General features: G+C 41.5%; 1 protein-coding gene across 2 annotated transcripts in view; it reads right to left on the bottom strand.

Moving 5' to 3' along the window:
- LOC117166321 (uncharacterized) overlaps positions 1–23,237 on the bottom strand; it is a 101,860-nt gene that overhangs the window by 70,856 nt on the left and 7,767 nt on the right. For both annotated transcript variants that reach the window (XM_076622715.1, XM_033350192.2), the window contains exon 2: positions 11,673–13,450. In XM_076622715.1, the coding sequence (XP_076478830.1) occupies positions 11,673–11,957 (285 nt within the window). In that variant the 5' untranslated portion in view covers positions 11,958–13,450. The remainder of the gene's footprint in view (positions 1–11,672; positions 13,451–23,237) is intronic.

Genomic DNA, 23,237 nt, shown 5'->3' with positions numbered 1-23,237 from the left:
TTCTATTTAGGGTAGATTTTGAGAATTTGGAAGAGTAAAGTAAAGAGTTGACTGTTCACTCGCGTCGTCTTCTTGGTATGGTTGATCTCTTGGCAAGGATGATTGATGATTGTAAAAGATAGGCGCAGTGCGCTCGCGTGAATCGACCGATGGAAAATTCGTTGTGTTATAAATTTCCTAAGTTGGGATGTAATTTTAATGCGATGTAAACATAACGGACTGCGATTAACGAGCCGCCAAGCTGCGCCAGAAGCGTCTGGCGGGGAAATTAATTTTGCGTGTAATTTTATTATTCAAGGAAGCTACGTGAATCTATGGACTGTAACACTTTCATTACCTGTCTTCCAATAAAATGTCAAACCTGTGGAATTCATGACTCAACTTCCTGATTGATAAACAGCACGCTACAAATATTTTCTATTTGTTATTTGGACCAAATATTATGAATATTACAGTGAAAGTTTACCGGATGTTTTGGAAGAATTGCCAAATGATTCTGATAAGTTATTGAGGAGATTTTAAACAAACGTGTTTTTTATTATAAATAATGCTTGTAAAATTCATGATCAATGTATTCATTGAAACGTATATTATTTAGCAAGTATTTTCTATTTGTCATTTCGATTAAATTTTACAAGTAATATGACAAAATAATGTAGGATCTTTTAAAAAAATTACGAAACAATTTTGATAGATTATCGAAAAGATATGATCAATGTTATACGAATATCCTTCCTATTTTAAATACTTAAGTTCCAAAGATTTGTGCAATACATAATCTAGCAAACCGAATGATATATAATTTTCTAGTCTTTACTCGAACTAAATGATACAAGTAGCACAGTGTATTCTGGAAAGATTGGAAAATAATTCTAATAGGTTACCGACGAGATAATAAGCGTTACACGAGCGTAGCCCTTAATCGAATACTTAGATAATCACGGTAGTTCAAACTTTTACTACTCTTAAGATATCCAGCTATTTCAAGTTTATACGGCAATGTTCGATCCAAGCAACGAGATCTCCAACTATCTTAATTACTACTATTAAACCTTAAAACGCCAGTATATCATTCAATCTTCCGATAATGACGATTTTTACTAATGCATTAGTTTTATGAATCTTTCTTTTATTAATCTACCCACTAATGAAACAGAAGACCATCCTCCAATTCTCGAAAACAATTCCAACACTCGTAACCAAGATAGCCCATTAGAGATCGTGTTCCAACAACATAATAAACACACGTTACAAGCAACATTAACGCTTAACGAATACCCACACCGTCTAATTACTAGTTGCGTAACCTTAGCATTAATCGGCTGCATTACGCCGTTATGACACGACCGGCGGAGAATGCGGACGTGTAAAAAGAGATTTTAATACCCGAATTCCGGTATCTAATAGAGTTCAAGGCCATTTAGTTACAACAATCCTCGTTCCGCCTTCTGGAGGATCTTGGTCAATGGTGTTGCTTGGTTTTCGGGAATGCCTGCAGGGAGCGGTCCACGAGGATAATGGAGTTCTCAAGTTGCCCTAAACGGAGGACAAAACCGTTCCCACGAACTGAACTTCGGTAATGGTGTCGTTCCAAACCTATGATATCGATAAGAACGGTTTATAACGAGTATCGACGAGGCGGAGCTAATTAGCCGGTGCGTTTTACCGAGGTTAATAGGCCCACCCCCCTGCCCCAGATCGACGAGAAATTACGCTTGTTTGAGTGGCTGCCACTACATGTGACTCACGGAGCTAGCGCTCCAATTCCGCGGGAAAAAATACAAGAAGGGAACAAAAGACGTAAATATCGAAAATGAAACTTCATGGCCAACACTGACTCGGCGTTATTAAACGAGAATTAATTTCATCTACGAAGAAAATTATTAAATAAAGTCGTTTAACTTGGTTTAATGGAGCAGTTAGAGTGTTGACTAATGATGTAAGATTACTTCTATTGTTGCCTTTAAAAAGGGATTGAAGTTTTTGAATACTATAGACTTGGTTTTCACGGTACAGCGTGGTGCTTTTCAGAAAAATTGCAGGTTATATTTTAAATAGTCTTTTAGTTTAATTAGAGAGCGTTTCCTTGAAAGGCAATCGCGTTTTTGTGAAACGTAGTATGAAATCATGTCATACGTAACTGAAATATAAAAGAGAAAGCGGTAGAATAGTGGTTAAAATATTTTACTACCTCCTACCACAGGAACTTTCATTTTCATCGAGCTTGTGAATAAATAAACAAACGTTCTACAAACCGCGATTCGTGACTTTCTTTCGATCTCTTTATCATGAAAAATGCTAAATCCAGAATGACCTATAACCTGTCGACATCTAAACCGACTGTCAAAAAGACCGTGAAGATTAGTTTGTTTTTAATTAAAATTCATAATATTTGCGACCACACGATGAGATCCACCCTCCTACGTGGGTAACGCTAAGAGTACTCATCAACGTTCTGCGCGACGAATCACAGGGACTTTAATTAAGAATACATCACGAATATACGTTTAATAATTCACTGCGAGTAGGGTAATTCTATTTGCTGCATTTGTCTACCGTGTGTCGGCAATGAATTCCCGAGAATTTCGCGAAACAACTGAGAACAAAAGGAGCAAGCACAACAGCTACCATCAGCCGGCGCGTGCGGCGAAAACGCGCTGATAGCCCGCGCGGAACTCACCGCCCTTAGTTTGCTAGCGTGTATTTGCAGAAACCGTAATGACGCTAGGAATATTTCATAACTATCACAGGTGAATTGCGATAATGAGACCGTACAATCTCGCTATTTTACTATTTATTCGTTGCACCTCCTTCCTTTTTCATCCCTTGCGTAATATTATGACGTAACGCAAGCGTTAGGGGAGGGTATGAAAGAGGAGAAATCGCGTAATCAATTTTCATCTCGGCGAAGTTCTTCGATAGTTGCTCCTTTTTCCTCTTGTTTCTCCGCGTTAAGAAGAGCAGCGAGGTAATTTCAAGATGAAAGCTCGGAAATTCTTCTAAGCTAAGAAGATGCTAGGGCGGAAACAATGAATTTTAGATATCGAAGATCCCGGGTGAAACTTTGCCGCGCTTCGATTCGGAAAAGAATACCAAGTGAAAAGAAGTAGAACATAATCGTAGAGCTGTAGCGTTCGAATTTTCCGACACAATTCTTGCGGCCTGGCTTTCGTAGAAACTTTACCGCAGAGTAGCGAGATTATTTCTACAGCCACCTTGTGTTACGTAATCAGACCACTTCCTACAAATTTCTCTCGGAGCAATGAAGCTACCGAAGATAAAAGACGGTGCGCTTCTAACCGGATGGCAGCCGTTGCAAAACGATATTCAATTCCGGGGATCGTCTCGCCTACGCCTACGCTCAGGTTTAAGGTCGAAGGACCCGCGATTGTCTCGAGCGAATATCGAGCAGTTGCCCTATTAGGCTGTCTCCTGGCTGTAACAGCTGCTGTATTCTGGATCAGCGAATAAAAAGGCATCGGTACGATGTAACATCCGAAGCAGACGAGAAAGAAGAGAAAGAAAGGCTGATAAACCAGAACCAGCATCGAGGAAAAGAATAAGGAGAATAGGAATACGAAATGGACGATGGAGGAGAGAAAGGAACAAGCGAAAGACAGGGAGAATCGTCTACATGCCTCGACGCTGAGAAAACATCGATGCTGCATTTACGTTGGGAATATTCCTGGGTAACCGTGCATCTCTAGGAAGCGTATGCAGTCAGACGAAGAGTGGAGGCAAAGAAGGATGGAAGCTGAAGGTGGGACACCGACTCAGAGAAGGGAGGAACGGGAGGAGGATACGATACCGGTCTACGGCAGCTTGCTGGCAGCTATATCAGGTTACGCTCTAGCGCCCATCCACCGCCCATCCACCACCCATTCGACCCATCCGACGAACCTAACCCCTCCTGCCAGCTTCCACTCGCTCTTTCACCACCTTCTCGCTCCCTCCCTTTCTTCCTTTCTCTTCCCTCTTACGCCTGTCTCTTTTACCTTCTCTCTCGTTTTCTATTTACACTGCTTCCTTCCGCCTCTCCTCCTCCGCTCCTCATTGCTTTTGCCACCTTTTATGTCACGAAGGCTCGACATTATCGTGGAACACTGCATGCTGCTAACGCCGTTCAGTGTAGGATCGTTCAGCGTTATGGCTGATATGAAAGATGCCGCGTGGATTTTGATTTCGATTCGATGCGTGATGGATGGGTCTAGGGCAGGTCGATTTGTTGAAATGGAGATTGTATTTTTTGCGGTGATGCCATATTTATAACGATAGGAGCGTGGGTTTCGATTGTCTGACTATCGCGTTCCTTTTCTACTCGAGATCTTTGCAACAATATTTCTCTTTGAATTCTTATCCATCTTTAAAGATATCTTGGCTCTGAGATCTTACCCAGTTTTAGTTCTCTGCCTTTTGCATCGATCTACTGAAATTTTGAATTGCGTCAGTCGGGGCGAACATCCTTTATTAGCCTGGGGAAGAATGACTCGAAAGGTCAAAGACAGATTAATCGTTGGTGATAAAATCATCGACCGACCCTGTAAGTCCCATGCAAACTTCCATCGAATCTCTTCGACCTCGAAAAAACATTTCGTTATTCCTTAGATGAGAATCCAACGATATCCATCTTGGTTCAACTTCGAAATGGCTCTTCCTTTGATTCGTTCGAGCAACGACTTATTACCGAGGGCCGACTTTGATAAAGCGACCAAAAACTTCCCTCTCTCCCGTTTGATAATCCCGAACCGCGATTAAAGTCACATGGCGTAGAATGTCAGCAACTCTGCGGACAAATTGATATTCAGAAGCTCGACTTTTCGATCACCGACAGAAGGATTCCACGGAATGATCAGCAGCTGTCACAGATCCGTGCTTTCCCTTCAACCACCTCCCAACCGTGTATTTTTGTTCTTTTCTCTCTCTCTCTCTCTCTCTCTCCATTTCTTCGTACCTCTTCTCTTTCACGGATTCGTTTCCGGTGCGGTAATCACGGAAACGGGATTTGAAATTCGAGTTCCCACTAATGGCCGGTGACACCCGTCCACGGGTCGCGACGGTAATCGGATCGACGTGGCTCGTTCGAAAGCGTTTCTCCATTTGCATTCGTTTTTCTAGCGCGGAGCAGCGTCGCAGCGCGCCATCGTCATGTCGGCCTTCTCGATACCGTGACAGGAAACGAAACAAGGTCGTGTGGATCCTTTGCACGGCTTCAATGTGATTTACTTTGCTGCTCGAGCGTTCCAATTTTCGTTCGTTATGTCTCTATCTGTGTTTTCCCTCGACGTTCTTCCTGGGCCGACTAACCTTTACGAAATTTTGTTTAATCCGTTTGAGTGATTGCTTGTTACCCTGATTGCACCGTAAAACATCCAACATCGCGTTGTTTAGCGAAGAAAATTGCTCCTAATGACACTCGTCGTTCTATTGTTACGAGACAACGGAACAACTAACTGCCGTGCTTGCGTCCCTCGTTTCCCAGGCTCATTTTAATCGACCACGTCTAATGCAGTTTAATTTGATATTAATTTGATTTGGTGGCAGTTTCTTAGAAACATACGTACATATGTAAATAACGGATGGAAACATGGAAACACCGTAGATGAAGCGTACTAATACTTTGTGACGTATACGTATTAGTTTACAGTCAAACAAACGTGGGTTAACTCTGACTGGTTGCATAAAATATATTTACACTATTACTGATTTGTGTCATGCTCAAATCCAAATTCGTACTTCGGTTGAATGTTAATTTGTAACTAGTTCAACTATTGATTCCTATCGCACTGTTGCCAAGAATGTGTCCCAGTTGCAACTTCGTTTGTATCTACGATCTGTGCGTATTCTCTTGACAGCCGAATTTTATCCTCGACATGTGCAAATCTCGTATCTTCTTCGATTCTGGACTCATATCGCGAGATTTCCTATCAACCAAATTTAAAATCTCTTTTTTTTTCATAAATTTATAGCTACATATTTTAAAAACTATATCTCAAAAGAATATTTCCTGCGTGTTGGGGAATAAAACTGAAATCCGTGTTCATTAATCACAGATCGAAATCCTCTAGTTTACTCATATTTCCATTCCTGATAAATCCTCGTGCAAGTTTGACAATTTGTCATCCTTTGTCACAAGTATTTGCCAGTGGAAATCCCACCAAGACGAATATTTCATCGAAATCGAGTAGAATCGCCTTTTTTCGTATTCCTGTTGATTAATCATAAGCGGGGAAATCGAATGGCGTAACTGGTGGGTAAATCAATGCATTAATTAATTACAAGACGTAGAGACAAATCTGATGCGACGAGCAGTCGAGGATCATATTCCTGACACTACTGACGGACATCCCACACAGCTTTCCCGAGGTTACCTCGAAATTGTGCTGGTCTCTGTGAATCTGTCCGCGGATCGGGTGATTTCTAGTTGATTCGCGTGCAACGCCCGACAGCGTGGATGCCACCTGTCTTCTCTAACGAGTCGTACCAGCGTACGTCCATACGCGACAACATACAACGATGGTCCGTGTAATTGATCATTATGGCCTTAACCATGGGGGCTGACTTTTCGTTGGTCGATGAGCATTCATCGAGTGACGTCTAGTGGAGGGTACTTGTTATTTCCTCTGACTAATTTTATTTTGATGTATAGTGGGTTTTAAATAATACAATTTCACCTGATTAAATTATGTATCATATGACTTTGAATATATTACTTTCACGAATATATATCACTTTGAAAAATGAAGATAGTAAGAGAAAGATACGATGAGTCAAATTGTATGGATGGTAAAATATCGTTATAGTTTTAGCGATTAAGAGTGTAATTTAATATGATATAATTAAGAAGAGAATCAACCTATGCGATCCAAAGACATAAGCCTTTTAGCAATAGACGACAAATTCATGAAGTTTTATAACCAATATTTTAAAAATCAATATTTATGTATGAATAAAATTAAATAACAAATATATATAAAGAATGGAGCTTCTAATCAGAGTATTAATTTTAAAATTGAATGACAAATTGGAGATAATAGTGTGAGAGTTTATTAATGTTTTTTATAGGATAGTTAAACTAGAAGTACTCGATTGAGAGTTGTTGAGAGTTGTTAAGAACGCTTCCATCGGTGATAGAGTGGACAGACAAGGAAATAGAGGAAAGGATCTCACCCGAACGGGCAATCACGTTCCCCCAAACAAATAAAGACAGTGATGGATATATCCACTCGATCTATCGTATGAAAAACCTACTTTCTCGGATATATCCACTCTCGCCGCTTAAAGAGTTAATTCAAGTATTCTTCAGAGAGAACTTCCTCCGTGACCAAGTGCCGTTTGACGTTGAAACACAAACACAAATTGCAGAGTGGAAGCGAATCGACCGATTCAATCGCTGAGCGACGATCCGGAGATTCGTATTTTTCTTTCATTTGAACTTCGAACCTTTCGATTTCAGGTTCAGGATTTCTAAAAGGAAATCTATAGACCTTTTGGACAAATTTCAAAGTGACAAAAGAACTCACGTATGAAAAATAGAGAAAAAAGCGACCAGAACGACGATTAAAACCATTGTCGCGCATTCGTAACATACTATAAAAAATCGATTGCGTGCTATATTCAGTTCCAATGGCGAAAGATTTACCAATCACATCGCGGACACCACTTATTCGAGCCAGCCTTTTCACAAAATTAAACTTTTCGAACTAATGCTTACAGTGTTCTCTCGTTTGACGGCGATACTCAGCCACGGTATTCGCGTTGCAAATTTTTCGCTCGACCAGGTCCAATTAAAAAAATATATACACCTATCCGCTCTTCCCTCGGGACACTGGGACGAACGCGATTTTGTTTCGTGGCTTCAATTTCTAGAAATTATTGCAATCGAGTCAGCGTGACTAGAATTTCGAAAAACACCCTATATACAACGAGCCGTGCGTTCACGCAAGCTTGTGCTACATGCCCGTGAATGTATACCCGTGTCTACGCGTACGTGTGTGCAGAGTGTGGAACGGTAGCCAGGCGCGTTCTCCACGCATGATGAGGAACGAACGGAATCATAAATGTCCGCTCTCTGCTTCGTGTGACACGGTTGCGGGAACGCAAGCGAGTCATGACATTGCGAGGAGGTATCTATAGGGCCGGGCGAGCCAGGGAATGAAAAGGGAGGTTGGTTTCAGCCGCCAGAGAAATTTATGCCGTCCCCGTGATGGGATTTGACGGCGTAGACGTGGATTTTCAACGTGGAATCGCCAGTGGAAACGCGGCCAGTCCAGTTTTACCCTGTCTATTGTTTCATTGCCCTCGTATTTCTCGATTACTTCCTTCTTCCTTTTCCTCTGGCTTCTAGATCGTGGCAATTTTTGTACCTTTCGACATCGTACATTCTTCCATATCTCCGTAATGCTGTTCCTTTTCTTACATTTTTAGCTCCTTGGGTTTTATATCTTTATTATATATCTGATAGATGATGATGAAGCGGAGGTCGGTTAATTTATGGAATTTTGATAACGATTGTGGGATTCCCACTTCTCGTCTATCTTCTTTCTAATTTCTTCCGTATATCAGTTTTGATAGATGATACTAAGGTGAGAATCGGTTAAATCGTGGTATACAGGAATAACGAAATTTGCGCTGGTTCCTCCGAATAGATACTTGCTCAGATATGGGCAACTACGATAACAGAGATCGTCCTACTTTACATTTCACGCACCATCTCGGCCGGTGTTCCATATCTCGGCTCGCCTAACCGAATATGCATGTACGCCCATCAACCGTGTAGCGAGATAGCGTTAACAAGCTTTATATAAGCAATGGCCCGGAGACCGATCTGCTTGCGGACATCAAAGGGTCTCGGTCATGCTTCCTGGTCTCGTCTATGGGTAGACTAGTACGTCAAGGACCCTGAATCGAGCTCAAGAAACCAGATTCGCACGTGCAACACGAGCAGCACGAGGTAACTTAGTGACGTAAGCGGAGGTTAAAGGAAGGAAGGTTGAATAGAGGGATCGAGGAAGACGGACAAGCGTAGAGAGAAGGAGAAAAAGGGAATACCTTGAAAGGGTTCGGTTCGCTAACGCGTCAGGGAAAGCTTCGGTTGGAGAAGCCCGGAGGCGATGTTTCTGACCGGCAATCAGCCGGTTAGCCCCGATGATCACGAGACCGGCTTCGTGCCGCGTCAGTGAAAATCGCTACCAATCCTGCCGACCATTCAAAGAGAGAGAACTTTCCAAGTTGTGGTTATTGCGACCGATCGATCCGCGCGTAACGTTGTGTACAGGCTTTCCCATGGAGAAAGCCGCGGTAAGGTTCGCCTTCGCCTCGGAGCACACACTCGACCGCCGTACCACACCCGCTGAAACCATCCCACTCTTACCATCGCCCTCCGAAATTCACCCGCTTCGACGTATCTATCTCTCTTTGCCCTGAAGGGACAATGGAACCCGGTCGGTGCCCAAGGGAATATCAGAGGATAGGAGAGTGGTGCTCCGCTCCTCTAGCCAGTCGCCGATGTAGCCAACCCGGCCATTGGCCAGCGGTGAGAGAGCACTTCCTGTTAGCCTCGACCCTCGTCCGCAACCAGCCGCAGGCCGCAAGCCTCGGCTCCTGCGAGCCGTAACCTCTAACCTCACGCTGTTCGGTCTGACCTCCTGCCGACAGCGTAATTGTTTAGAAACCCCTTGATCTGTAATTTCAGCGCCCGGTCTCCTCTCTACACGAAACATCGTTAACACGGCTCTCTCTCGCTCCGTTTCACTCTGACTCTTTGTCTCGCTCCCGCTTCCTCTCACTCTCTCTTCATCATGCTAGTTTCTTGTACACGAGCCAGACACTCCGTTCGATGGCTTTCTCTCTCCACGCCGTTCCGACGCTTTACTTTCTCGCCCTTTTCCTTTCTCTCTTGGCACAGACACTCTAGTCGATATCTCGCGCATGCACGTCCTATCTCCTGTGGTCGGACAACCACTATCCAGAAAGTTTTAGGCTCCAAGAGGAGAAAACCCAATGAGTTGTCGCGCGAAAGGTCACGTTTAATCGCATGCCCCTTCTGTTTCCACAACGGAGTGGTGTTAGTGTCACGTTGAACCGCGACAGTAGAATAAAGCGACCATAGTCAGACGTAAAGCGTTATTTCCCTAGATCGATGGAAATCTCCCCACAGAGTTTGATCCGGATCTTTAGTTTCCTATCGGGATGGTTCAGTTGAGAATATAGTTTTATCATCGTGGTTCCGTCGGATGCGGTAAAGTATAGGTGTTGTCTGCAGCGCGGATTGAAAACAGATATTAGAGTAGATTTAGAAGAGTGGCTATTTGTCGCGACTGCCGTTTTCAAGTTTCCCAAATGCAAAATGTTTTTCACCCGAGAGGCAGGATTCGAGGGAAGATTTATTCCATAAATTTGAAATAAAGCACGGACTTTACTGGTTAGAAAGAATAGTGAATTTTAAATGCGTTCTCTTTTTTTCTTCTCTTCGCGTGACAAAGAATTCTCACAGACGAATGCAAGGATTTATGAATGCAGATCATCGACGGCCATTTTAGATCTCTTTGTACTCAAGTCTATACATATTTTTGCCGTGACCGTGCTTTCAAATCTCTCCGTACTTATACGCGCAACATTTTCTCGTTTACGAGCACTCGTGTAACCGTACGAGCCTAATTCGCCTCATCAGTATGTATAACATTGCCTCGTAACAAAGGGATTTAAAACGGTCTTCAATTATCCTCTTCTCGTGCGTCCAGTGATTCGTTTGAAGGTCCATTATAGAAAAAGAAAAGGTCGAAAAAGATATACCATTTCATTTAAAAGAAAGGAGAAGTCGGTCTATCTCGTTAGTTCTTTTTGCTCGTGAAAGTTTTCCCATTGCTCTTTTTTAACATTTTTGAAGAAACATTAAAATGATACTAATTCAGGTGAAACGAGCGTTGAAACACAGAGACTCTCTGTGAATAAATTCAGAACGATAGAAATATATCAGAGATAATTCGTATTTTAGCAAAAATTATCGGTCGACAATTTTTATATATGTTACTCTTATCGAGCGCTACGAAGGGATATAATTCACGCAATATCAAAAGAGCGTTTGCAAATATTCATCGGAATCATACATAAGATATGAAAGTATGGCTCGTAAATATTTGAATGGAATTAATTACGCAAGCACGCTATCCAGCGGGAATTATTGAAACAGTAAAACAGTTTTAACTCGCAAACAAGGTCAGATAATATAAACATTCGAACTGAATCTCTTTTTTTATTATTTCTCTGCGTTAAATTTATGCTGTCAAACGTTTAAATTAGTTCTACGTTAATCATAATAATATTTTTCGATACTGAATTTATTCTATCCACTGATATTTAAGTTAATTTCATGCCTATATAATGTCCTATTATTCCTTATAAAAAGTTTATATATAGTCTAACAATCTTCTCTGTAAACTTTTCAATTAAATAATATTATCTTCCACATAGAAAATTTTTTGAAAAACGCATTAGTTTTGAAACTTCGCTAAGATAAAAAATACGAAAAATTCTAATTCACCAAAAATATCGAAAGCTTCCTCTGATCTATATATACATATAAAGATTTACATATCCTTTTCCGAAATTCAGCCAAAACGATAAATTTTAAACAGACGTTTTCGACGAAGAAACTCATTGAAAATGTTACTTACGATCTCCTCCAGCTTCGAACAGCCTTTCCTCGCCGTACAGGCTAACGCAACGATCACGCCACCGCCGAACATCACCAGGAGGAACACCGCCAACTTCCATCCGTGATCTCTCTGCGGGATGAGTTTCTTGGCGCTGGGCAGCTTGGCAACTTCCGTCGTCGAGACGCCAAGACGGGATGCCTTCACCAAGATCGTCCTGAGCCGCCTGCTCGCTTTCTCGCACGCCATTTTCGTCGGATTGCTCCTCGAGGTCGACCTCGACGATTTCACGTGCACTTGATCCATTTTTCGTGATTCGTACTCAGATATCGTGCAGTGAAGTGTGCAGGAAACACTTGCACGTGGACATAACAACGATAAAAGCAGTGATACTCTTAGAATTTTTATGAAATTGGTTTATCTCGTTGATAGTTTTACGAAGAATATTGGAGATTAAGCATTGTCTTCGTATAAAAAGTTTTGATGGTTCTTAAAAGATCTTTGGCCGACCTGTTTACATCAAGACTTGAAAGCTGGAATGGGCAATAGTTTTTGCAACGAGAGAATTTATTCCATTACGAGTATACTTTTTAAATGTGAAGCGTCTGGAAAATTCAAAATCTTTGGTAGTTCGCTGACTACCTTATTCGAACGAACGATGGTAACACTCGTATAAAATAGTTCTTGCTTCGCTTTACGAAGGATCTATCAGAAATCGTCTGGCCTAAAAACACGAGAGAACTGTTTACAAAACGTTTATCCAGTTGCGATAGTGACCGAGAGAATTCGTCGAAATGGACGATGATTCTTTGAAGAAGCAGTCCTCGCCTATAGCGTGGAATACTATAAAGCAACCGTCGAAAGTGTCCGGGACGAATGCCCAGTGTACCAATTCCGAGCGTTAGGACGTCGTCCACGGCTTTACCGCTCACGTAGATGGACTGTTCTGCAGGTTTTATGACATTATACCGGCCAATACTGCGAGTATATCGCGTGGCCTCGCTCTATCCTCTTCCCTTTCACCCTTGGTCCCCCGTTGTCCCCCATAAGCCGTGCCGGTGCTCGTTATATTTTTATGTACACGACGTGGGAGGATGTGAAACGACGGGACGTTCGTCGCCAGGAATGGAAATCGACCAAGATAAAGGGAATCGAGATATCCAAATGAAACCGACGAGCCAACGAGAACTGGGTTACTCTCGTTCTTATGCCACTTTCCTATACTCTTCGTGGTTTCTTTGAGTTCGCTTCACCGCGTTCTTCGATTCCAACGGTTATTTTCATGAGAAACGATTGGCTAGATCACGAGGAGGCTCGATACGATCTCGTTCGATCGGTTATCTTTACCATGTTCACGACATCCAGTTTCAACAGCTCGCTACTCTTTTGATTCTCACGTCGTTTCGAGGTTTGCATGAATCGAACCGAGATTAAGACAACCGAGAACACGCTCGTTCCACCCGAAATGTGATAATTGAAGATCCTTCGACGGTAGACAATGTTTTCCTCTCGGTTCGTGAAATCTCGTAGAACTCCTCTTTCTTCATATTTATTCGAAGGTTCTTCGATAGAACCGCGCTCTTCTTCCCATGGCCTTGTCGTTTAAGGAATACTCTGCTGTTTTATTATCCCTCCAGCGTTCTAGAGGATTGCATTCTCTTATGGTTTCTGGAAGAATCCTAGGTGGATACGCTTCGTTTTACGCTCCGCTCGGCAACGCTTGCCTCACGGGATGGAACTCTAATGGGCCGGCGATTTCTCGCATCCTTGGAGCACGTGTCGTTTCAGCACAGTCTCACCTGGAAACAAAAATATCCGTCAGGCTGGCGTGGTCGTCGAGTGCACCGCGGAACCGTGTTTAATTGTCCGATCCTTGAAATTCCACTTGGGAAATTACTACCTTTTTCTTTGTGAATTCCTTTTCCTTGTTTTTTAAAAATATAAGTTCTTAGAAAAAATAAATATTGTGTAATCTAATAATTAATTTTGCTATTCTCTTTACTTCCTCTTTGTGTTTGTACTTCTTTAGATATCTTTTTTTTTGCAATATTTTATTCATAAAGAACGTAGAACATATAAAAGAGAGTAAAATTATATTTAAAACTCATCTATATTTTAACACTACCTATTAAAATATACATTCATTTCGGGTCTTATATACCATAAGAAAAGAACAGGGCTGAGCGACATACAATTTAAAAAACTGCTTCAAGCGCTTTAAATAAAAATGGAGATTTTTGAGTTTATGTTATTATCTTGAAAGTTGTTGCGGTTTTTGTGACACTTAATTTTCTCTCGGCCCGCCGCGAATATGACACAAGAATAATTTTAAAGCAAGTCAACGCGAGCCCCAATCTCTTTAGAAAACACGAGTCTCGTTATTCATTCCTCGAAACGCAGCAAGGAAAAAGGTAATAAGAAAATTTCCATGGAGGGTGGCGTTCGCAGTGTCTCTTACAACGATGCAATTAACAGAGGATTTAAGATTAACCGGCAAAGAATTATACGAACAAGAAAATGGCATTCAAGTTGCGCGCGTATACGTAGACCGACAGAAACAGGATTAAGTGGGCGGAATTCGAGATCCGGAATCCAAGGTAATTCTCGCTTAATCCTCGGACACGGTCCTGCGACGAACTGTTCGCTCCGTTCGACTGCAACGAGAGTATTTTCGTTCGTGATATCGCCCGTCCAAAGATAATCCCATCGCCGATATTGCCTCCATCTTTAATGCACTCAAAATCCATCCGGTCCGAAGGTACGTCCAGTTTTCGACAGAAATAAGATCACCAGCGTCTATATAACCGAGAACTTACCCCTTGCCTCTGCAAATATTTCCCCAAAGACCGATCGCACTACGGCTCTATCGATCCCCGATTACTTTCGTCTCTCGTCTGGTGCCTATGTGCATCGTGTAGTAGAAATCGCATGATTAATTAGAAAATGCGATTGCAATAGATATTTTAAATAATTCACTTTGTATAATTAGACAGAAAGACGAGATGTTTACAGTGATCGTTTATAACGTGACGAGTGGTGAATTTCTTTTGAACGATTGCATTAGTTTTAGGTTCGTGAAATCGTGCATCTATGTTTTTAATCCTAGTAAGGCTAACGATGAATTCCAGGATATGAAACATACTGAATTATACGATTCATCATAAATATAAAAATTACACGTAACTCTTTCGCCTTTTTTAATTTGAGTATACTATAATCTATAGCATTATATTATCGGTTTCGTTATTAAAAGAAACATTCGCTCTGAAAGTGTTAAATTTTACGTTTGCTTACTTGTTACGGGTCTATCATACTATTTTATTATGCTAACAAACAATCGAAGAGAAATTGGAGTCAAATATGATTTTTCTCTACGATTAATTAGAAATCGAGTTACAGAAGACCAGTATAATTTAATTAGCAAAGAGAAATTACTCTACAGTTCCCAAACTCTGATTCAAATTTACGAGCTTCTTAACCTCTTACTCTCCAAAACACACATATTTTCCCATAAATTTCTAAACCGTTTTACCAACGCACGTAACAGCAATAAAACCATCCATTAAACCAACTAAAAAATTAAACTTACTTCGAGCCATTTAAAACGCATATCCTAATTCGTCAGATTGCATGATCCAGCTTTATAATTTTATTGCACAAGTCACTCCACAGTTCATCATTCACCACTATGAACTTTATATCTACTTCGCGTCTACTCGCATCACTATTTTTCTAGAAATTTTCCATCAATCATGGTACGTAAAGATAAAGCAGACACACCCTTTCCAACACACGCTACAAATACTCAAACACAGATTACCATTAAATAAATCATACCTTCACAAATAAATTACATTAAACCTGTGTTATTTGCTGTTGAAACAATATATTCATTGTTAAATTCTTTCCAATCCATTCATTTTGCCTGGCACAAATGATCCTTTGAAAATATGACAATTACCAATACTACACATTATACGATTGACCTATAAAGGACCAATATTGCGTTAACGTTTTATTTGCAGCTTTTTCTTCAATTTATTTACGTTATTAGCTTCTGCTTTCTAACACTATGCTTCTAAACGGAAATACCAAACGTTTGTTAAAAATCTTTTTTTTTACATTATTTATATACCTTTACACTCACATACCTTTGCAAAAGAATATGTTAGTTGCTTTAAGTTTTTTAATAATATTTCATTTACATAATTTTTAAGCGTTACTTTATCGCTTGATTCTTAATGGGATGGCCAACGGTACGATTAAAACGGATCATAAAATTCTTAACCATAGCAGATATTAATCTTCTCTTCGCTATAATCTTATTTAAAAGAAATCGCAGCACGCGTCTATTGTCTTCCCATAATAGAGCCGTTAGGATTAAGAACGGCGCCGGGGATACATACAAAGTTTTCCATGGCGACCGTAGCCGTATCTAAATCACTTGGCGCTAACGATTATCTCGATCCGGGGGCGTAAGCTTAATCGCGCCGAGCTAATTCTCGCTCGAAACTCCCCAGACTGCAATAGTCGTAACGTTCGCATGAAAGCCCGCGTATGAGAACGTGCCAAGAAAGCGCGCCGTTTTCAGAGGCTCGCAACTGTTCTTGCAACTCGAAAGTACTTTCCTTTTAATCGCGAATGTATGTAACTTTAGGTTGAAAGCATGTTAAACTCTCAGCCAATCCGCGAGACTTCACAATGTTTCGCAGATTGCTGAAAGATTCTCGAGTCCCTCGTGTGTCACAACCTTTCCCTTCATTCTCTTTCTACTTCTTCCTCTTCTAACAGGCGTTGGCTAATTAACGCGATTCGATACCGACACATTGCTGATTCGTACACCATTCCACTGTTTCTCTTTAATACTAGTAAGAGAAAAAGAGAGAAAGAGAGAGAGAGAACAGATCGTTTGCTAATCTTCCAAAATTAATCAGCGTTGATGTAAGCCTGAAACGCCCACAAGCCAGCACAGTCTCGTCCTTATACTCCCTTGATCTGTGCGGCTGTGTTACCCTCAAAAGCTTGTAGATGTCGGTGTACGATGTAGTATAGGCGAGAAGGGGATTGCCTTTAAATTCTCTACCGAGAGTAAAAGCCAACGTACTCGGCATGCGTCGAAAAGCAAATGACGAGTAAAGTTCTGTCATTAAAGCCTGGAATCTCGGTGATGAAGTTGCACAAAACTAAAAGTCGAATCCAACGCGGGATTTGAATCGAGGGGGAGTAGATCGAGAAGCGAGATCGAGGAGCGAGATCGAGGAGCGAGATCGAAACTGCGATCTGAGAAATCTGTGTGCACCGTGAGCGGTTCGCTGGGTAATCACGTCAGCCGTTTAAAAGATCCGTCGCTTTTAGTGCTAATTCGCTCCCCTGATTTTCCTGAGTGATAATTTCCATTTGACTGAATTATCCGTGATTATCGTTTCGCGTATTAAAGTCGCCGCGGCTCGTCTAATTCAGAGCGATGATAGTCGCACGACGGCAACTGTTCGCCGCGCTCTGAACTAAATTGAAACTAATTATCATCGTCGACTATGAAAATCATGAAGTCTCGCGGTTTCCTACATTAATGCATTGACCACTGTGTGGCCTGTAAGCCGCGCGTCAATCTCGCCGAATCGTAACTTCCCGCGTAAAAGCGACTGTGCATCCAACCCAACGGAAACTGGATTTTCCTTGTGGCAGACGCGTTCGAACGTATCGCGAAATTTCGCTTCATTGTTAACAAGGATCTTGCAGTTCACGTCCGACCTAATTCAATTGCCAAGTGTCTTCGCTCGTTTCCAACGAGCTCGTGTTCTCTCTACCAGCCAGGAGAAACTAACTAAGCCGGAAAGGGTGCTTTTTGCTCACGGTATTAGCCATCGATGTTGACCATCGTGGCTGTTCGCTCGTGACCGAGCTCGGTGGATCGTATTTTCCAACGACGAAGATCAACGCGCGGGCTTTATTGGATAAAACTCGATGAAGAAGTACGGAGAAGCCATCGACCAGTCGGTGGAAACCCCCGCCCCTCCTCCCACCTCCGGCAGCCTCGAAGAAAATGAGATACCTTAATAAGGCGCCGTCCCCGACTGTAATTACGCGTTCCGACTTCCTGCTAGCTGTTTTCGTGCTGCGAGTAATTAGAATACCGATAGCTTCACCAGGAACCCGTTCGTTCTCCCTCCATCCGGGACCCTTCTCTTTTTACTTCCGGCAAAAATGCGTTCGGAAGAATTTGCCAGGGGGGGAGCTTCCGCGTACAGCCATGATATTTTAAACTACTCCAACCAGGATATTCTATAACACACCAAGAGGCAGAGAGAAAGAACTGGCAATAGAAAAGCTATATTTTATGCGATATGACCTGTTAAGGTCTTTTTCTCGCGTAGAAGAAAATTAATTATGCGGTCGGTCGACGAAACCCACACGATCATCTTTACGATGATATCGTACACTATAATAAACTGCTTGTAATTACGTTACTGTGTCGTAAGATCGTAGATTATTGCGAACAAACGGTAACACGCGATTTTGACGAGTAGCTCTCGAACGACATTCGGAATATGTGGAGCAGAAATTGCAGAATTGTTAAGATCGAAACTTTCAGATGTGAGTTGAATGATGCGTGTTTTTGAAGAAAGTTTCACCTGTACCGCAGGTAGCTTTGCTACCAGGAAATTAAATATATAAATTGTATATATTATAATCTTCATAATCGTGGTTTCTTCCAGTATGAGCCATACCTATTTCTCAGGAAAATACGTTGTGATACCAGGAAGATACGAAGATACGTTTCATTCCAGGTGACTTTATCTTCAGGCGATCGATTGACCGATACTGATCACAGATACATGTGCCAAAGTCAATCGACTCCATGACGATGAAACTAGCTACAATTCTGGAGAAACGTCAGAACGTATCTTCTTCAAGGATATGGTGCGCATCTATAACTCTCGATTCTACAAATTCTACGATACCTGACATGAAAACCTTGAGTCTTTGGTTAAGGCAAAAATCGTACTCTGACTGACTAATCGACTAAGAAAGTCTACAAATAGCATACCGTGAAAGACAGAAGAGCTTTTTGTTCTTGAACCATTATGTGCTCCGTATTGTTTCTTCGTTATTCTTTATATTAAATTCCAATAACTTGTACACTTTGACACGATCGCTTTCTTTATACATATTACATTACAACTTCTTTTACTCGAATTTCAAATTTCAGTAGAAATGTCGTATATTTTGTTGCTCTACTAAATGCGTAACAATGTCACGGAGGATTTTTCTTTGATGAGAACGAGAAGTGTGGGCGACTCAAAGGTGTCCGTCAGGATGACCCATTGTTGAAGGCGTGTGGATTTTTCATTTAGCCGTGAAAGAGTAACGCGTCGCGGCCCAACGAATGAGGGAAGATTAATCAACGCGTTTGCGTTAGCACGCGTTCGCACCCAATGTTTCCCATCGACCACGCCGCCCCCTCTCGGTAGTTAATGCACTGTTAAAACGTGTAACACATCGAGTATCGCAGCGCGCTTAAGCGGGCTCGATTATTCGTGTTTACAAATTTCCTCGGGACCCGTTCAACGTAGGGATGGAACGTGGTTGTTTCGTTTAGCTTGCGGTTCGTCTAAACAATTGAATTTTCGGAATTTCCGCTATAGGCTTTTCCACTTGGATGATAATCATACTTTTTCTCTTGTTTCTCGTTTAACGACAACGTGGAAAGTTTATCACGAGACCAGCATATAATATAATAAATCGAATTTCCCCTCTGTTTTATATATATCGAACAGTTAAAATACCACTACTAAAAGGCGAATAAAGTTTTCAAGTGCCTTGTAGTTTATACGAGAAGCCTGGTTTATCACAGCGACCCATGAAGCATTCAGTACGATTCCTTAACACCAGTCGATAACATGTTTACTACCAAAGTACAAAGCACGACATTTTGCGTGCTACTTATTACTCGATAATGTTAAGCTTAATAGCGTCATACGTGAGAAGCAAAAGGGTATCAAGAAGCTCTGACTACGTCGTACAAACAGATTAACCCGTTCAGCCCTTTTTCTCTTCAATATCTCACCATTCTCACTTAAAGAAGATTTACAACCCATTTCGGATTCTAAAATCACCTCATAAATTCCCTTCGGTGACCCCCGGCGGATGCACTAAAAACAATCCTGCTGCTCTATCGTTCTTTCAATCACGACCGAGCGCCGTAATATCGCGGCGACGATCGCGCTTAAAAGTGAAACCGTAGAAAAATACGGCCGAGATAAAATGCACGGCCGCAACGCGGTACGATTCGAATCAGAAGAATCGTTCTAACTTGCCCGTTCCGTGCTTCGTTACGCAGCTATAAAGAAAGAAGCTACGAAACCGTCGTTACGTAAAATTTTACGCCCTATTTTACTTATCCTTTAAACCGATTCTCAGCCGCGTACTGCACCAGCAATATCCGTGATCCATTTCCCTCGATCGCCACCACATTTCATCTATTCCATCTCTTCGAACGTTCATTCGTCATCTATGCAGTCACGGGGATCAGGTATCTCGCAACGTAATTTTCTTCGTACAACGCTATGAACAAGATACTTCATTATATCTTTCAATATTTAACCCTCGAATAAAGAAGGCTAATTTTATACTCGTTACTTTCCGTTACATTTATGTGAACAGTGCAGGCAAGAACGCGATAAATCACATCTTCTATTTTTTTACACGGAAACAGAGGTACTCATCAAGACTTTCTTTTATGATCTTTATACGAAGATTTTATTTTCTAAGTAAATTTTATTACCACATTCAGTCGACTTTACGTTTCATCCGTACATAGTAAAATATTCCTGGCAGTATATGATCTAGTCTCCGCTTGTCGAGGATTAAGGCTAAATATTTGAGGTGTTATTGGGTATACTGCGTTAAATAATCACTCGGTGTTTAGATCAACAATACATTTATTAACAAGTGTCTTCTTTTGATCGCGTCGTGTATCGCTTTCGGTTTCGCTAGTCGATCTCGCTGCCCGATTACAACTCGATTTTATCGCTTCCTGGTTCGAACCTAACTGTCGATCGGATTCGATTCTTTTCTTTTTGTCGCCCCTCAGTAGTATTCCCACTATCCACGCGTTTGTTAGGCGTCCGCGACCGTTGCCACGCACGCCTTCTTTTCGAACATTCGACGAAAGGACCCTTGGGATATTGATGGCTCATTAGGCACTTCGCTTCGGCGATATACATTGTTGCCGAGTGTCGCTACATATTAATTGGCATAAGGAAAGATAAAGGAGAATTTGTTTCCAAAAATCAAACATATCTGTAGAGTAAATGATAAGCGTAAAGGGTGAAGTGTAAGATAAGATATGAGCAAACTAAAAGAAATGTGTCAGATGCTTAGGCTATGGTATTCATTGAAAATTGAGATGCATAGATCTATGTAGAGACTTAGTTGTACGTGGTAAAAACGTATTGCATATATGATTGAGAAGCTAGAGCCGCTCGTGAGTTGCCAGAGTTCCTATCATAGGATCGTTCAGGGATCGTGCCATAGTTGCTATCAAAGAATCATGTGAAACGTTGTAATTTTAGTAATTCATGCAAGATTACAACTCATTAATTTTAACAATGGCTTGTAAAAGTACTCGAACACCTACTATGAAGCATACTATATGTGTTACACGAATCCTCCTAAAATTTCACCAGCACTCTAATGAGACAGGACTATCGTGATTGGCTTCAAATTTTACCAATGAAATTATGGTGGTCGTGTCTTGTTACAACGTTAATATTAAAAATTTCGTACAGCGTATGCAATACACTGATAAAAAGTTTCTACAAGCGTTGAAATACTTCCGCCAGCCATTGTATATAACTTACGTTCAATACGATTAGTTGTTTCACATACGCAAACGTGATACCTCACGATATTTACGAATTTATAGAGGAAATTGCATCTAGAAGTGTCTTGTTCACGGATACGAAGGAGTTAAAAGCAGTAGCGTGAAAATTTCACAGGTCCCAAAATAGGAACAATGGCCACGTGCACGTACACTACACCATCGACACGGTTGATCCCGTATTTTTCCGGCGACAGCGTCGAAGCCGCTTCATCCTTATCAGACTTGACGCGAGAGAAGTTTACTTCGCCCCGTAATTCCCTCCACTCTGCCTCTTTCTTTCGTTTCTCTCTCTACGATCTTGCCCCTCGCCCTGTGCACGTACATGGTCGGTCCATAAGGCAAAGCCGGAGTTTCCCCATCGTCCACACGGTTCCCATGTATGTCGGTCAGGCAAGGCTAGGGTAGCCCATTGCCACGATGAATAAATAAAAATCGGTCGGGGAATCTGCCGGTGTAATTTATCGACACGCTATCGGCTTTCCGATCTGAGGAATGCACTCGAGAAAATCGAGGACAGTTCGCTCGTATATCAAGAATGCACGCGTCGGAGTTGGAAAAGTGGCAGAGACGAGAGATATTTCGAGCCAATACCGCTCTGCTGTCTCTTGAATTCATCCTTTACCCTTTTTCACGCTCCCTCGCTCTCTCTCTCTATCTATCTATCTGTCTATCTCTGTCTTACTCTCCAGGATTATTACTGTCTCGTCTACCACGCTCGAGAGTCGGGGAAATTATATCGTTTTCTCGTTACCAGTCGTGGTCCTATCGTTTGCAGATTTGAAGAGCGTGAATCAAGCCATTCATAAAGATTTGACGGAGTATTACGTCCACTTAGACGCGTTTCGAAATGCGGACAGTTCGAAAGAGAAATTTGCCTCTGTAACCACGCGCCTTCTATTGATATATCGTCTAGTAACGTGCGGTCATAGGACTGCGAGGGCTTAATGTGATTTACAGGAGGGACAGAAGTTGCTCGCGATGGACCGTATGTTTCGAAAGCCCTGGAGAATTATTGGATACGTGACGTCGCGAGCTACCCTTAAGCACGCTGTACCCAGAAACTGGGTAAGAATCGATAAGGCGTTGTTCGTCGCAAGACGATGCATACCTCACTTGTCAGCTGATGTCGTATAATCATATTTTCCGTCGACGATTGTCTATATATATATATATATATTCGTGTACTCGTACGACCAACGGTTTTGAACTATGCTGCGTTCCTGCCTTCTTCTGTGAAGCGTCGGTTGACATTTTCCAGTAACGCGTTTGTAAGATGAAAAACTTGTTACGTCACGAAAACAAGTGGAAAGTGTGATTTTATATTCGATGAAAAATTATAAATTTTTGTGGTTTGTAAATGTCTTACGGCATTAACGACACAAAACTGATTAATTTTTAGTGCCACGTTCACTTTTTGAAGCGGCATAAATAATTGAGAAATCGGTAACAAACGTACGATGAGAATGGCTGATAAATGACTGGCCTATTCTACTTACATAGAACAACATCGAGTGTGATGGATATTTGGATGTTAATTACCGCTGTAATTGTACCCTGATCGTGTAATCATGAATAGCTAACTAAATGACGTTTCTACGAGTAATAATAATATAGAACATGTATAGTACTTTTCATAGTGGAATAATGTTTAATTACGATGTCATATTAAAAAAGTTACGAAACACGGAGGAACGGCTAAA

The sequence above is a fragment of the Bombus vancouverensis genome, chromosome 11, assembly GCF_051014615.1.
Source record: "Bombus vancouverensis nearcticus chromosome 11, iyBomVanc1_principal, whole genome shotgun sequence".
NCBI lineage: Eukaryota > Metazoa > Arthropoda > Insecta > Hymenoptera > Apidae > Bombus > Bombus vancouverensis.
The sequence above is the reverse complement of the archived record's forward strand: the minus strand, read 5'-3'. Positions and strand labels throughout refer to the sequence as shown.